At 44.6% G+C, this 16,509-nt stretch overlaps 1 protein-coding gene across 1 annotated transcript in view; it reads right to left on the bottom strand.

Moving 5' to 3' along the window:
• hs6st1 (heparan sulfate 6-O-sulfotransferase 1) overlaps positions 1–16,248 on the bottom strand; it is a 60,730-nt gene extending 44,482 nt beyond the window's left edge. The window contains exon 1 of the mRNA XM_022750634.1: positions 15,435–16,248. Within this exon, the coding sequence (XP_022606355.1) occupies positions 15,435–15,934 (500 nt within the window). The 5' untranslated portion in view covers positions 15,935–16,248. The remainder of the gene's footprint in view (positions 1–15,434) is intronic.
• Positions 16,249–16,509: the final 261 nt, after the last annotated feature.

Genomic DNA, 16,509 nt, shown 5'->3' with positions numbered 1-16,509 from the left:
GAACAGCGTCTGAGCTGGAGTTTACAAAAATGAACTTCTAGCTGTAATTCAGCGTTATTGCTAGCTCCTAACTCTTTCATATCCTCCTATCCAAGCCGTATAGAGAGGTAACTTACAGGTCAAATCCATTCCAAGCTTTATTATCTAACATTTCACCTTAAAGTATATCTACTCTACAATCTGATTGAGAGTCAAGCTCAAACAGTGAAGCTGATTAAAGGTACCCTGTAGAGTTTTTTTTTTTTCTCCCCCACTGGCAGCGTTATGAGGCAATGTGGTTCCTTTTTCTGTTTGTTCCTCCCTGTCAATGGTTTCACATCATTTCACTGATCTACAGGTGACTCAATTGGTGAGTAGAGGTGAGTCCAAACAGAAACTTCACAGCTGCCTTCAACAGGTCGACAGGATATTTATTGACAACTATTTTGATAATCCATAAATTATTTTTCAAGCAAAAACATTACATTACAAACATTATCTGTTTACAGCCTTTAAATTGTGTTGATTTGCTGCTTTTCTTATGTGATTATAAACTGATCTTTGGGTCATTTTCCGATTTTTCATGCAGTAAACTGTTAATGAAGAAAAATAACTAGAGAGTTGGGGGCACATTAATATGTACTTTCACCTTCTAGAACATAAAAAAGGTAACTGAAGTCCTTAGTTGCTGAAATGAAAGAAAATTTCCAAACTTCTTAATGTCCTTGGGCTGTGTGAGAAACTTCTGAGGAACAAAAATGATCTGATACATCTGAAATCTTAAGTTTCTGACTCAACCACACATAATTCATGACAAGTACTCTCACATAAAACCAGAATTTATTCTTGTGACACACATCAAAACCTGCTTGCTGCTCACGAAAGGATAATCTGGGTAAACGCTCACACACACACACACACACACACCCACCCACACACAAACAAGGCGAATGACAAAAGAATCCTCCTTCACACAGAAAAGTGAACAACACAAAAAAAAAAAAACAGACCGAGGCGAGCGGCACACAGAGCGTGACAGACTTTCAGTTATGACTTATTACTTGGGGGAGAAAAACAAATAAGCGATGGAATAATGAAGAGACAAAAGACGGATGAAAAGAGACCTGGCACACCTACGAGCAAATGCATCTTTACAAGTCAGGCAACCGTGCATACAAGACCACACAGCCACATGTCTCGTGTAGACCGCTCGCACAAAGAGAGAGCAATCAACAACAAAAAAAAGCATGCATATCTGTGTGTGTGTGTGTGTGTGTGTGTGTGTATGTGTGTGAGTGTGTGTGTATGTCTGTGAGTGTGTGCGTGTGCGTGTGTGTTTGTGTGTGCAGTTGAGTGTGAGCCAGACTCCAGCTGAGAGGGGAAGCAATAGCAATTCCCACTGACCTGAAAACTAGCTTGCCAGCCACCTCAAAATATAGAGGAATGGAAAAAAAAAAAAAAAAAAAAAAAAAAAAAAGAAGAAGAAGGAGAATGTCAGTGAGCACAAAGGCGATGAAAATACAGAAGGCGAGATTTAGAAATACTCGGAGAACGGCCTCGGCGTGGAAAAGATTTGAAACAACACACGCCCAGGTGCAGTGAGGGATTACGGGAAGGAACAGGCCCCGACACCCCTTTGTACTGCCGGCTCAAGGGAAAAGAATGGGGGGGAAAGACGAGATAGAAAGAAGACGGAGGGACAGAAAAAGGACGAAGGGATCATGTGTGCTGCATCTGCACACACCCAGCAGGACAAAAACAAAAAGAGTGTGTGTGTGTGTGTGTGTGTGTGTGTGTGTGTGTGTGTGTGTGTGTGTTGAGAGTGTCTCTGTATGGGTGTGTAGATGTGTGGGAGTGTGTCCCTATTTTGCTTTTGTGACTCCCGAGGTTCCCCGCGGTCAAGAGCGGATCCTCTTTCTCTCTCGTGCCCTCCTTTCATACACTCGTTCCCCCTCTTTTTTTTTCTCTTTTTTTTTTATACACTCACTCCTAGTTCCCTCCCTCTCTTTTAGCGCAGCGCTGAATGGCCCTCTCTCTCTGATGAGTGACTGATGAATGAAGTAGCTCTTTGAAGTCAAGAGTCACAGCAAGGCTGGTCAAGCGTGAAGAGATGCTGGACAAAAACCGGCGGAGAGAGAAGGGAGAAAGGAAGGAAGGGAGGAAGAGGGGGGAAAAAAAAGCCGGGTAGGAGGGGGGTATATTCAACAAGGGAAAACGTCAAACAGTGAACATCCATAAAGTCAGTTGAGGGACGGAGGCAGAATGTGTGTGGCAGCAAAGGAAGAGTGTGAGAGAGAGAGAGAGAGAGAGAGAGAGCGTGGTCTGCATTTTTGCATGAGTGCCTCCGAGTATTTGCATTGTGGCGCTCAACATGCAAAAGGCCCGCCTCACGCAAGTGGGAAACAACCCAAGACCTGATGAAGGGTCATCTTTCCTGGAACAGGCCTTCTGGACTACACGGACCGCCCGGAGGTCTTTGGGTTTTCATGGGCCTCAAATGCCTCTACGCTCCTTCTTTTATTGCCGTGGACAGTCGGAAACAAACAGACATAGATTTTGTGAAACAATACTCTAACTGTGCTACCCCACTTTAATTACTTTTAGTGGTTTTCCTCTTGTTCTTGTAGCATTACAGTCATTGCTTTGGTTTTCTATTGCCTTCTGCAAATGATTAGCCTTTTCATCTTATGTCCTTGGCATTTTTCTTTGTTTAAATGTGTTAACTACCTAATTTCCATTGTTTCTTTCATTCAATCCCACTCCCCCCGCTGCCCTTTTAGTGAGGAAAAGGGATTTTGCCTTCAATAGGATGTCAGTGTACACAAGGATTTGTTTTGCACCGACTTCCCTGATTAAAGAAAGCTTAAGTTAAACAGAAAGATCTTTTAATTTACTGAGGGCACAATGATACATTCATTTCTGAAAGCTCTTTGAGGAAACTTTTGAGCAACCACCAACAATTTCTTGGCTTTCTAAGAATGACACCAGCATCCATGGCTGTTTGCTGTTTCGATGGCAGCAACGTGACAGGTGGCCTCCCAGAAAGCTGTCTCGTAGTGACTGTTTTGGCTTGATTTGTCCAGTACATGCAATTAGAGAGGTCAATGATTCAAACATCTCTGTTGTTAGCCAGTTTGGTAGCTGGAGCCGACTGATTTATCCTCCAATGATACATTACATCAGCAATAGGGAGCAACCTCCACCACCTTAGTCTATAGACTTCAATATCTCGACAACCATGGAATGGATTGCCATGAAATTTTGTACAGACATTTATGTTCCCCAGAGGATGGATCCCACTGACTTCTAATGGATCCCCTGGTTTTTCCTCTAGCAGCACCAGCAGTTTCACATTAGTGATTCAGAGAGAAATGCCTCAAGAACAGTTATGAATGTTGATGATGAACGTTGGTGACCAGAATCAGAGTCAGGTTTATTATTAAGTAGGTGTTCACATAGTAAGAGCTTAAATATAAACAGAATTTTTTTTTTACAATAGAATATTTACAATAAAAATGGGAGAATGTGCAATAGTTACAGTATGAAAAACAAGTATATGTAACCAGGTGATCAAGGCTATCAGTGGGTCAAAACAGACCTGTAAAATAGGCTGTAGACTCATAGTCTTGTCTGAGGTTTAATACACAGAGCCCAGTGTGAATGGGGCAGAGGCTTTAGCAGGAAATAGGAAGCACTTCGACTCCTCACCAATACATGATGGTCCAGGGATTATCTAAAAATATTTGCCTTGATTTGGATCTTATGAGTAGCTGATGAACGTATTAGCCTTTCCTCTCCATGTGTATCTACTATAACACACACAAGCCCTTTTAAATTTAAGACACTGCACTGACTCCTGAAAATAGTCTACCCTCAGCGGGACTGGGTTTTCCCTTCCTATTAAACTCTTAACAGCTAGTCTATGTGCTTGTTAGGACAACCCAAGGCGAGATGTGAAATATTGATATATTTTGTATTTTTTTCATGTACTAATCTTCCGAATGCCACAACAGTATACACAGCATGCGCGGCAGCTACTAAAAGAGATTCAATAGGTTTTCTGTGTTTATGTAAGAGCGTAGAATAAAGTATTAAAAAAATGGGAGCAGGTTGAGGTTTAGTTTCTTTCTCAAAGACACTTTGACGGACGACTCAAGGCTGTCAGCAGATATATTACATATCGTAACGGATCAAACCGGAGATTTCACTGTTACAAGACTACTTCCTAAACTTATCTTGTAAGGTTTCACAGCAGATCACAGGAGTTGAGTTGCTGAATAGGTATGTAAGACCCACACTCTAATATTAGCTTTGTAATTTGGCAATCACCCCAAGACCACCAGATTCCTTTCTATCTGTGCACACGAGGAAAATAGAGATGAAAAAAAAAAAGTACAGTTCCCCAGGGTAAGCGAGAGAGAACACTACACTCCTCCCGTGTTTATCTCAATCTCACATCAGATCAGATCACTGGCGGATAAAAGCCCTTCCTGACACATCACTTCCTCTCTCTGGAGGAAGCTGACACGTGCTGGGAACCCAAAACGACAGTGTGGTGGCGGGGAGGATGAAGAAGTGAAACTTTTTGTGACAGATCGAAAGAGAGAAGCCAGGGGAGGGAAGGGGTATGAAGGGAGGGGGGGGGTGCGGGTGGAATGGGGTGGGGGATGAAAGTGCAGACAGAGAAAAAGGTGAAACCTACATACTCGTGGCCCAGATCCACCGTGCCGTGCAGGGTGAAGAGGAGGAGGCAGAGCAGCGAGAGACAAAGAGGTGAAGAGACACTAAGAATAGTATAACTGGATTAGCTTTAATACTGACCTTTATTCAGCAGGGTGACACTCCCTCGCTCTCTCAATTGCTCTTTACAGCAGTTACAGAAGAGGCCTGTCCTACTTTTTCGCTGTTTAGCTCCACAATTGGCTGTGTTGAAATTTCCAGATGAGGCGACTTATCTATTTAACCCTCCTTAGACCAGATATGTTGGTTCTAAAAAGAGTTTGCCTGTGTATATGTGGAGGGGTGATGTGGATGATTGTGCAGTGTGAGCAGTTACAATGAAAATCTGTTTCATATCAAAATCACTATTTGTAAGTGTAATTTTCACATCACAGCTGCCATTTTAATGACATGACAACAATGCCTCAACAACGTGTAATAAAAGTGGAATGAAGTGAAGCTGGCGACAGTTTTGTCAGCTATAAAGACAACGGTCCGCAGCTAATTTGGACAGCTGTACTTAATCATTCATTCCATTCATTAATTCACTGGTGAAAGTGCAAAAATGGAAACCCATGGCAGCGGTCTGGTTAATATCCTCCCTGCATGCTCGTGTATGCACCGTTTATGCTCGGCTAAAGATGGTTTCACCCAAGAAGAAGAAGAAGCCTCACTGTGCAACATATAGCAAGATGAAAGTGAAAGTAGAGCCTCCAGAAGAACAAAAACATCATTCAAAATCATGCTGACATTTGTAATGACATAAATAACTAAAAATCCACCCTTGGATCTGAGTCTTGCTCAACAGTGCGCCATGTGACTCGCTTCACATGTTAGTTTCAAGACTGGTAGTTTAATCAGTGTTTCTGTTTTTTAGTACCATTTCCCAAAGGCCCTTCCCCATTGTGAGGTTGAACACCAAGGTTCGATAAAAGAAGCCAGTCCATTGGCAAGCTGAGAAACCACAGCTAGCTCAAGTCTGTAATGTAATCACTGCAGTCTAGAAACACAGTTCTGTCCACTTACAACTACGAGAATAAATGGAAAACTGATATGAGAAGAGAGCGTTGGTGAATATTACACATATGGACAAACTCAAGTTATGATGACTTTGTTAAAAGTTTCAACTTATAGGCCTAATAACTAATCTGTAATGGATTCCAATTTGCCTTAAACTATGGAAAATAAACCCCTGAAACATGCTTCATTTTTTCTCAAAGGCAAAGACAATAAAGACAATAAAACGTCACAATAACTTTTGAATTATTTACTATTTAACTAATATCAGCCTTATTAATGAGGCATCTTAAAAAGGTTTACTTGTAAGTTGACTTTTCTAACTGGACTAACTGGTTTTAAAAACATTGGACCAATAACCATTAACTGAATTAACTGAACTCATGGTTACATGGGGCGAAAAGCTCTAGAAAAAGCAAATAAGTGGAGCTTGAGTCATTTTTTTTTTTGTCAAACCTCTGTTTGAAAAAACCCTTTTGTGTTTTTTCCTTTGGTGAAGAATTCTGCTAGTTTATACTTGGTACAAACTTTCCTTATTTCACACTAGAAATATAGAAAATATTCACAATTCAAATGACGATACCAATATCCGTAAGATATTGGTTATTCTAGAGATATTTTTTTATCATTCAGCCTAAAGTATGAGAGAGACAGAACACGGAAACAACAGTGACACATTTAGTTTGTGCTTTACCAAACGCACAGTCACACACATCAAATCACCATACAGACTTGTGAACACAGATCGCACAAGCCACACATTCACACGGCATGCACCCGCACACATGCAACCCCTGCTTGAATGCACAAATGAAGGCAGCGGACACACACAGAGACACACACACACACAGAAAAACGTGTGCAGCTTCATAAAGGGGCAACTCTGGAGATGTACAGCTTTGCCCCGGAGTGAAGCAGACAGACCAAGTGTAGCAGAACGAGGAATCTGTGTTTTTTTTTTTTTTCCCCTTTCGCTCTGTCTTTCCATGAATGGCATCAGCTCTTTAGCCGTTCTGGTGGGTCTCTAACATGCACAGACGTGCACGCACGCACGCACACACACACACACACACACACACACACACACACACACGCACACACATGCACACAGACAAAAGACACCGACATCCTGGGATGGCATGACGGTCAGAAAAATGGAGAGGCCTGTTGGGGAAAAAGACGTGATGAGGTGAAGGGAAGGATGCAGACACAACGCTATCATTCATTCTCTTTTTTGGGGATTTGGTAAAAGTTAGCTTACTGTGTGTGTGTGCGTGTGTGTGTGTGTGTGTGTGTGTAAAGAGGAGACAGTCCCAATCAGTTAAAACTCCTCCCCCTAATTCAAAGAGGCAGTGCAGGATTTGCATTTTTCCCACAATTCAATTAACACGCTTGTCAGCCTCTCCACTCCGTTCACATGCCTCCTTTGGCCATCTCTCGCTCGCACACATACAAACACTCTCCCACAGACACACATCAGCTTCATGAATAGATGTATTTATTCATAAACACACGCATGCGGAAAAATAGATGCATTTATTTGTTTGTTTACAAATAAATGAGAGGCGCTCGGGCTGATGGACGAGGAGAAGCTCCCGGGTCACATCCTGTCTGGACTTGTCACATCCACGGACATGAAAAGACAGTGCTGTGAGAGGACGCAGAGAGCAGTCCCTGGGCATGTCTTTCTCTCTTCTGTCCTTCTCCAGCTCAGAAGAAGTGAAGGAGGGGAAAAGATGAAGAGTGCCATCAAAGAATAGGGCACCGCGGGGTGGAGTGGGGGTGTTAAAAGAGAGACAGACACTCGGGGTCGATATGTGGCTGGAGACCAGACGACAGAGGCGAGGCCAAACCCGATTTAGAAACCAGGATCTAGGATCAGCCACAGACGCACTGACATTGCCGCGGGACCGGCTAATGACTTCAGCTCGCCTCTTGTCTGATTAATAGCCTGTAATCCCATTCTCATGGATAGCATACCATAGCATTCCGCAGCACCACTCATTAACCACTATAGAAATGCCCACTAATCATTCAGTCGCTTGTAGCTAGCAAGGCTAATGCTAGGCTAGGCTAATCAATAGACAGTAATCCTGTTGGCGGAGCTGCTGCAGCGTAGCGCCCCTCATTACCAGCCATAGAAATGTCTGCTAATCATTCACCGCACGGCTATTTGTCCACAGGGCCGCGGAATCACTTTGGTGGCGGCGGCAGTGGCGGCGGCGGTGGCGGTGGGGTGACATTTGACAGTCAGCGGCAGAGGGTGGAAGAGACAGAGTGACACACAGAGCCACAGAGGCTGTGTAATGATTAAGAAACACATCACTCTTGCTTTTCTTTACTACTCTCTCTCTCCCATCTGCCGTCTTGCACGTACAGCCGGACACGTCTGGAAAAGCTCTGCTCTGTGTCAGCATCATTCAAGTTTTATCAATCAATGAAAAACCCTCACCGATCTATAACGACTAATCAATAATAAAGGCTTACAAGCAGAGCAAAGATAACCCCTCACAGACCACCAATACAGACCGTCATCCGCGGTCAAGCAGATCCCTCGCCGCGTTTTGTCTTTACAATGCACTGAGAGGAAACAGCTGGGGCAAATCAATGGCGGCATCAGTCTTAACTCAACTTGACCGTACTGGTTTGCATTCTGGACAGTTTCAGTTGAGTGTTGATTCTGCGATCCTCCAGTGGACACAAGAATCCATAGACTTTACCCAGACACTTTTCAGCAGTTTGGTTTTATATCAGTTCATTTGCATCCCTGATAACCCGCAGCCAAACAGTTGTGTGCTGTAGCAAAATGGCTGCAGACGGCTGGTACAGCAGGGAATCAAACTAAACCCCTGTTTGTGTAAAGCGGGGGCCCAACAGAGGTATCCACATATCCTCTTGAGCTAAAGTCTCTCAACTCTGAATTGCGAGGCGAGGCTGGGTTTATACATTACGCTGACCTGAGGCTGAACCTGAGCTGAACTCTTGTAGTCAAGAGGAAGCAGCAGTGTAGCTGAGAGGCCTGTCAACACTTGCTTCGAGCTGCTGGAGAAGAAAACACATAGGGGCCATATCTCACCCTTTTGTGTCTGTGATTGCTTGTGAGTCGACCATCCTTTCACTATATTCTGAGAGGCAGAGCATAAAACATGAAGAGCCACTTATTCGACAGCGTTATCTGCTGTTGGTGGGCTGATCTAGTGCTGAATTTAGGCAATAATTAAAAAGTAGGATATCATTTGAGTGAGTGATGTAATCATTTTATTTATAGAGCTCCTGTTGAAAACAGACAAAAAAACATCTAAACGTACAACAAAAAAGTGATCAAGTGTAGCAGATGATCAAATTACTGGTGTTGTAGATGAGGTGATTGTCATGGTAATCAGTATGAGCAGAGCTTCAAGTGAAGATTCTCTGTATCTGTTAAATTATCCGTTATTCTTATTACGGACGACTTGATTGGTTCAGCGCGCTGGTTTCTAACCTGTGGTTCGGGAAACCACCGAAGGGTCGTTATATAAATTTAAAAGGATCGCAAGGTTGATTAACAACATTGGAAGGGCTTGATGGATAATTTTACCAATTCTGGCCTCAAGAAAGTATTCAAATAAAACAGCACGAGAGGGAAGAACTACGTGTTGGTTGAACTGGTGACAACTAGCACTCATACATGAAGTCATAAGTACGTTTAGCTCTGTTTTAGGAAGGTATATGTCAAAAGAGATTGGGAACCATTGGTTTAGTGTTATATATATATATATATATATATATATTATATACATATCCAAAAAGAAAGTGTTTTTAACCAGTTGCCAGAGGCCAAATGACATCTTTAACTCACTCACCAGTCGACAAAGAGTCTATGATCAGCATTTGTTTGTTATTTACCAAATTACCACAATAATTAATAGATTGTTAAGATTGTGATTGATAAAGTTTCTGACCATTAAAAAGTTAATTAATCTATGAATGGCTCCAGCATTAAAAGGGAACAATCATGTTTGCTAACTTTTCACAATATGTATGTGAACGCCTCAGCATGCGCCCATTCTTCGCACAGTTAACATTAGTCAGGCTGGTCCAGGTGTTCAGTCACTACTGGTAAACCCAGCTGGTTTCTAGTAAGAGAAGCAGGCTCATCCCATAACTAAAGGCCATGTGAGCCCGGTAAAACAGGCAGGGAATAACCGGCCGAAAGGGATGTGGGAATGTTTGTCGGGAATGCTGCAGCCGCAGTTGCAGGATGAGTGGACGTAACCAGCTTTGGAGCGCCTGGCCGCCAGCGCTTAAACCCAGCTAATCTGATTGGATTAACACCGACCTGCCTGGCTACACATGAGCGCACGCACGCACTTATATAGACATGGACACATTCACACACATTCACACGCGCACACACACACACACACACACACACATTTGTACTATATGCCAATCAGCCAGGGCCGCCTCTGCAGCTTCCTGGAGTTCGTCTGGATTCTGGGTTGTGCTGGCTGGCTGGCTGATGGCACCATGCTGGGCTACCACATGCACACGCATCCGCTCTCACGCCACACACACACACACACTCACACACACACACACACTCACACACACACACACACTCACACACACACACACACTCACACACACACACACACTCACACACACACACACACTCACACACACACACACACTCACACACACACACACACTCACACACACACACACACTCACACACACACACACACTCACACACACACACACACTCACACACACACACACACTCACACACACACACACACTCACACACACACACACACTCACACACACACACACACTCACACACACACACACACTCACACACACACACACACTCACACACACACACACACTCACACACACACACACACTCACACACACACACACACTCACACACACACACACACTCACACACACACACACACTCACACACACACACACACTCACACACACACACACACTCACACACACACACACACTCACACACACACACACACTCACACACACACACACACTCACACACACACACACACTCACACACACACACACACTCACACACACACACACACTGACACACACACACACACATACACACACACACACAGAGCCATCTTAGAGTGCAGTGATTTGTGCTGTGAATCTGAAACAGACCTATTCAAAGAAGAGTAATGCCCAGTGCCTGACAACCGTGCTAATTGACTAGCCCCCTCCCCAGCAATGAAACTAAACGTTTTCACCCCTCCATCCTTTATCTTTTCAATCATTCGCTGACAGCTCGCCTCCTGTCCCACACTCACCCCATCATCTTCCTCATATTGCTCTTCATCGCCTCCATCTACTCCTCTGTCCCTCTCTCTTTGCCCCCATCGTCCTCCCCCCCTCCAGCCCCCTCTCCCTCATACTCATACATGTAATCATTCATTAGAACCAAGGCAGTTGTCCATTAGGCAAAGCGGCCATTTTGGAAATTGCAGCAAATCTTCCATGAAAAGACATTTCCTCTAATGCGGTAGTCACGCTCGGAGGGAGAGGGAGAGAAAGATGGCAAAGGAGAGAAAGAAAGACGAGGGGGCCGAGATGGAGAGAGGAGGAAAAAAAAGGGAGAGAGGGGAAAGTGAAGGAGAGAGATAGAGAGAAAGCCCCCGGCCATAAAGCCACCAAGCGGAAAGCAAGCCTGCTGTTTGATTAGAGAGTGACACCATCATGGAGGGAAGGAAGGAGGGAGGAAAGGACGGAAGGAGAGGGAGGGAAAGTGTTTTAGAGGCAAGCAGAGGGGATGAAGAGGAGGCAGGAGGGAAAGAGATGGAGAGAGAAAAACAGGCAGTGATTTGAGAGAGGACTGAGATAGAGGCAGTAAAATTAGCCCCATCACTTTGCTTACCAAGACGCTCTATGACACACTAGGATTAAAAACACACACACACACACACACTTGAGATGTGCACAAACAAGCACACACACACACAGGACAGATGGTATCCCCCATCTGAAAGTGTGGCTCTAATTTGAGTAAAGTGATAGGAACCTCCTTAACCAATTAGAAGCCCCATTTCTAAGGCCTTGCATTAGGGTCTGTGTGTGTTTGTTCTACACACTCATTACTGTGTGAGTGTGTGTGTGTACTCTGTGTGTGTGTATTAGTGTGTCCCACGGGATCAGTGAGGAACATTAAAACTGATATAAGAGGTGGGAAATGACAAATCCACTCTGAGTGGCGCTCTGTTGAGTATGTGAGTTCTTTTCTCCCACAATGCCACTGTTCGTCTCGATCTCATCTCATCACCGATCAAAGACAGACCTGTCTCTCCTATTACCAACCATTCATCTCACTGCCGCTCGCTCCTACTTAATGCGCCTCTGCCTCTAAAGCTGACACATTTGTCACCGGACCAAACTGAGCCTAATCCATCGTAGTGTTTTTTTTTTTCTCACACAATTTATGACACACTGAATTTGAAAAACCACCATATTCAATCCAATATCCAATGTCTCTGCAGACCCATCTGTAGAATCAAGGAATAATACAGCCATGGCAACAGGCCTGGTAAACGATACAACCAAACAGTTCAGACAGATATTCAGAAATGTCTGAACAACTGTCTCTCTCTTTCATTTAAAGGGAAACTGTTGAGCTTGCATACATAGGTTCTATTTGCTGATTTCTTCCTGTTCTACGTTTGTAAACGGAATAAATTTGAGTCTGGAATCTGAACTGCTGATCGGACAAAACCAGCAATGTGAGCACATCAGCCTGCCCTCTAGAAACCTGCGGCATTGTTTTTTTTCTTTACCATTTTTTTGGTAATTTTCTGGGATGGTTCAAACATAAGCACGTGTTCGTCATCAAACTAAAACATCAAGTGAAGTAAATGTCAATTACAACGTTTCCCGTGCTGACCGCTTCTCAAATGTATTCAGCTGTTCTTGACTTTCTCCCTGTGGAAGTGCGTTTTTTCTCTTTCAGGAGGTGTACTTATACGCGCTTGAATCCAGCTGATAGAAATGGTCCTAATTCACATTTTATTTCTGCAGCGTATGAAACGTTTGTGTAAAATGCACTTGACAGCTTGAAGAGAACACAGCTGCAGAGAGAGAGACGCTGGGTCTCCACACTAGAACTGCTGCTGCAGCTGCTGCGTGGTCAAAGATTTCTAGATAGGCTGTTTCCTCCCCCTCTCTCTCTCTCTTTCTTTCCTGAAAGTTGAAAAAGACACAGCTCCAAACCTTCGTCTACTATGTGGGCAGGTATCTGATGTGTCAGCCACTGAAAACTGGCTGGGGTGACAGACTGTTTGTTTCCGTCACACTGACAATACGCACAGCCGACTTGAAAGCTATGCGTACAACACTGCGCCAAGAAATCCCCTCACCACCGTTCTGTAAACACAGATGATCTTTTTCACACTTTCTCTGGGCCCTTCACCGCACTGCTACTGCCCTCAGGACAAATGTCCCTGAACAAGCATTGCCACATTGATACAAGGGAGCCAAACAAAGAGGGACACAAGGACTTAAACACACTCAGACAGAAGGACATGTAGAGAGAAAGAGGCAATGAGACAGAACAAGAAACAAACAGACGAAGAGAAAATGAGAGCGTGCTTCCAGTTTCTCTTCAGAGGAAAGTAGAAGTGGAGCTGCATGTAATATGGAGCAGCACTGTTTTTCTTCAGGGTGCTATTAAGCCTATAGTCCCTTGTTTCTTCTGTCAGGAGTGATAGGATAGTCGATTATACCAGAGGCAAGATCCTCTCTCTGCTGCTCTCACACACACACACACACACACACACACACACACACACACACACACACACACACACACACACACACACACACACACACACACACACACACGTAGAGCTTTCTCATCTACTCTCCCTCCCTGTCGCTTTCTGTTCCCTTGGCCTCTTCAGGTGCACACACACGCACACACACCCTCTCTCACACACACACACACACACACACACACACACACACACACACACACACACACACACACACACAGGCTTTGAAAAAGTGCTCACAAAGTGATGAAAGGCCGTTTATCCTGCATCCACTGTGATATCTCAGCGCGCCATGCAGAATGGCCGGACGCGTTATCACCTCTGACCGGGGAAAACCACGGGAGTCAGGACCGACGCCAACAGCAAATACCAGTGCTAGTGTGTGTGTACGTGTGTGTGTCCCAGCGGTAATAATCACCCGGATTAGAGCGGAGCCAAACCCCCGCAGGGTCCCCCCGTCTCCCCGTCTCCCCACCCCCCTTACCGGCCCAGCCCTGCCCTGCCCAGCCTGCAGCTCTGAGCCCCAGTTTCAGCAGCCATGGGAAGCAGAGCAGCCGGCCTGACATCTCCACCGCGCCTGGCTGCCAGACAGATAGACACAGAAGCGAGAAACGCTTCTTTCTTTTCTTTTAAATTCCCACATCTTTCTTACACCCTTTTGTCCTATCGATCACCCATAGCCCAAAAAACATTTTCCTGAACAAGCTTAGACAATACAAAGACACATAACCCATTCAACAAGCGTACCCTTTAACCACAAGGGTGCAGTGAAATGGAAGTTGATACAGTCGTCAATATGTCTGGGTGAGGGATGCAATATGTTGGCAACAACAATGGGGGAAGCGCAGAGAAGAAATGGGTTATAACTTCATAAGAATGCGCGTCGTGTCTGGATACCTCGCAGTCAACGTGAGGGATTATTACTGAATGGAAATGTTGCCTGGATGTATTACACTCCCCTGCCTGAAAATAAATTCAGCCGAATCTCAGTATGGGATTCAGTGGGAGGAAACCCTGATACTGGCACCTATCAACAATTGTCAGAGGCACTGTTGAGCTCCCGCGGCATTTTTGACAACGTAGTGTTCAAATGTCAATCAACATTTTGTCTTTCAACGTGTATCATCAACCCACTATTTCAGGAAGATGCTCACACAGTTCTTTCTTTTCCCATTCTGCTTTTCTTTCAATCCATGTCACAATAAGGTCCCACCCAGTGAAGAGAAAAACCCTTTGATTTAGGATAACAAAGCGACCAATGTGGCATTATTCATTAAAATACTGGGGGGATTTGAGTGTGTTTGTGGTATTCAGTTATGGGATTACAACACCATTATATTACCTTCTGTTATGTTGTCTCTGGTGTCACTTCTACATTCCTGTGGTATAAATTGGGACTAAAAATAGCTGCATACTCTTGTAAAGTTTTCATATTTTGTGTGAAGAAATGCTTTAAAATTTACCATCAGATTAGGCCTATTATAATTGCCTCTCCAGAGGAATAAGACTGCATTAAAGGCTGTTTTGTAGACCAGACTCAGATATGTACCAAGCAGGATTATCAAAGTAGACAGGGAGTGCGGATAATTAAGTCATTTTAAATTAGTTTGAATTTAAGTTTTAGTCTAGTGTGATTCGATTATTCAAATTTTTTCCTGCAGAAACACAGTTTTGCGAGTTTACAATGACCTCAACGTAGGTTCAGGTTAATTTTCTATACCGTGTCATCACCGCAATACTAAAATGACATATTATAACAAAGTAATAAAGTTTAAAAGTTGCAGTGATATAAACCTCAAGAATATGTCAAAGAGTTACTGCACATTCTCAATTTCTAAACAAGGGTTATAACCCAAATCTCACACCTGGGCTTCCTCACAATCTACAGCCAATAAACCAAACATTTCTCAGTCGTACCTTTGATTCTTCTGCTTGTTCTCCTTCTTGTTGAGGACCCCCGGCACACAGTTGGTGAGCTCGGTCCAGTCGGCGTGCAAGCCGCAGCTCCAGCCGGTGGAGAACCGGGAGAAGAGCCAGGTCTCCTTGCGGTTCGGCCGGTAGCAGGTACACTTCTTCTGGCCCGGTCTGCAGTCGCAGGGGACCTCCAGACGGACATTCTGGACCAGGTGCCTGCCGAAGGTAGTCCCCCCGGTCTTCTGGATGTGCAAAAACACGATCACGTCCTCCCCTTTGATTTGGAAATCGATCGTCCTCTCCAGGTCCCTGACGGGGAAGTAGTATTTCTTAACGTAGTGGGGGTCCGGAGTGGGGAAGATGTCCCCCTCGTCTTCCTCCGTGAAATAACCGTGCGGGGAGCCGAAATTGATCACCCCGGGGGCCACGTACTGATAGAGAATCAGCATGAAACACACGGATCCGACGACGATCAACAAGAATTTGCTGCTCCTCTCGACCATGTTCCTTCCCAGTGCGGTTCCTACAGTACGCTACCATTTCCCAGTCAAGCCGACAACAGGGAGCAGGGCGCTCGGCTTCTTCATTCTCGCTCTCCCCCGCCAATAAGGACTCGTTCTCGGGGCTCAAGAGTGGCTCATTCCGCTTCGAGACGACCGGCGAAGTTGGCTCATCGTTCACCGAGACCGTTCAACGGCGTGAAAGACGCATTGTAACTCGCTTAAAGACCCCCCCGTAGCCGACCCTCCCCCGTTTACTTTACTTTGGTTTCTGGTCTACACCACACGGACTCACTGCATCTCCATGGAGCTGTGTTCCCCGGATGCAGCGCGAAGACTACCTTTTCAACCTCTCTCACTCCCTCTCTCTCTCCCTCTCTCTCTCTCTAAAAACAGTGAAAGGGAGAGTCGCTTTAATTTATTGGTTCACGCGTAACGACCACGTCATCCGCCAGCAGCCAATAGCAAGTAGCCATAGATAGATAGATAGATAGATAGATAGATAGATAGATAGATAGATAGATAGATAGATAGATAGATTATCGAAAAACAAAATCCCATCAAATGTATTAATAATA

The sequence above is a fragment of the Seriola dumerili genome, unplaced genomic scaffold (assembly GCF_002260705.1).
Source record: "Seriola dumerili isolate Sdu_G_001 unplaced genomic scaffold, Sdu_1.0 BDQW01000149.1, whole genome shotgun sequence".
NCBI classification, from domain to species: Eukaryota; Metazoa; Chordata; class Actinopteri; order Carangiformes; family Carangidae; genus Seriola; species Seriola dumerili.
Note: the sequence above shows the minus strand (reverse complement) of the source record. Positions and strands in the feature narration are given on the sequence as shown.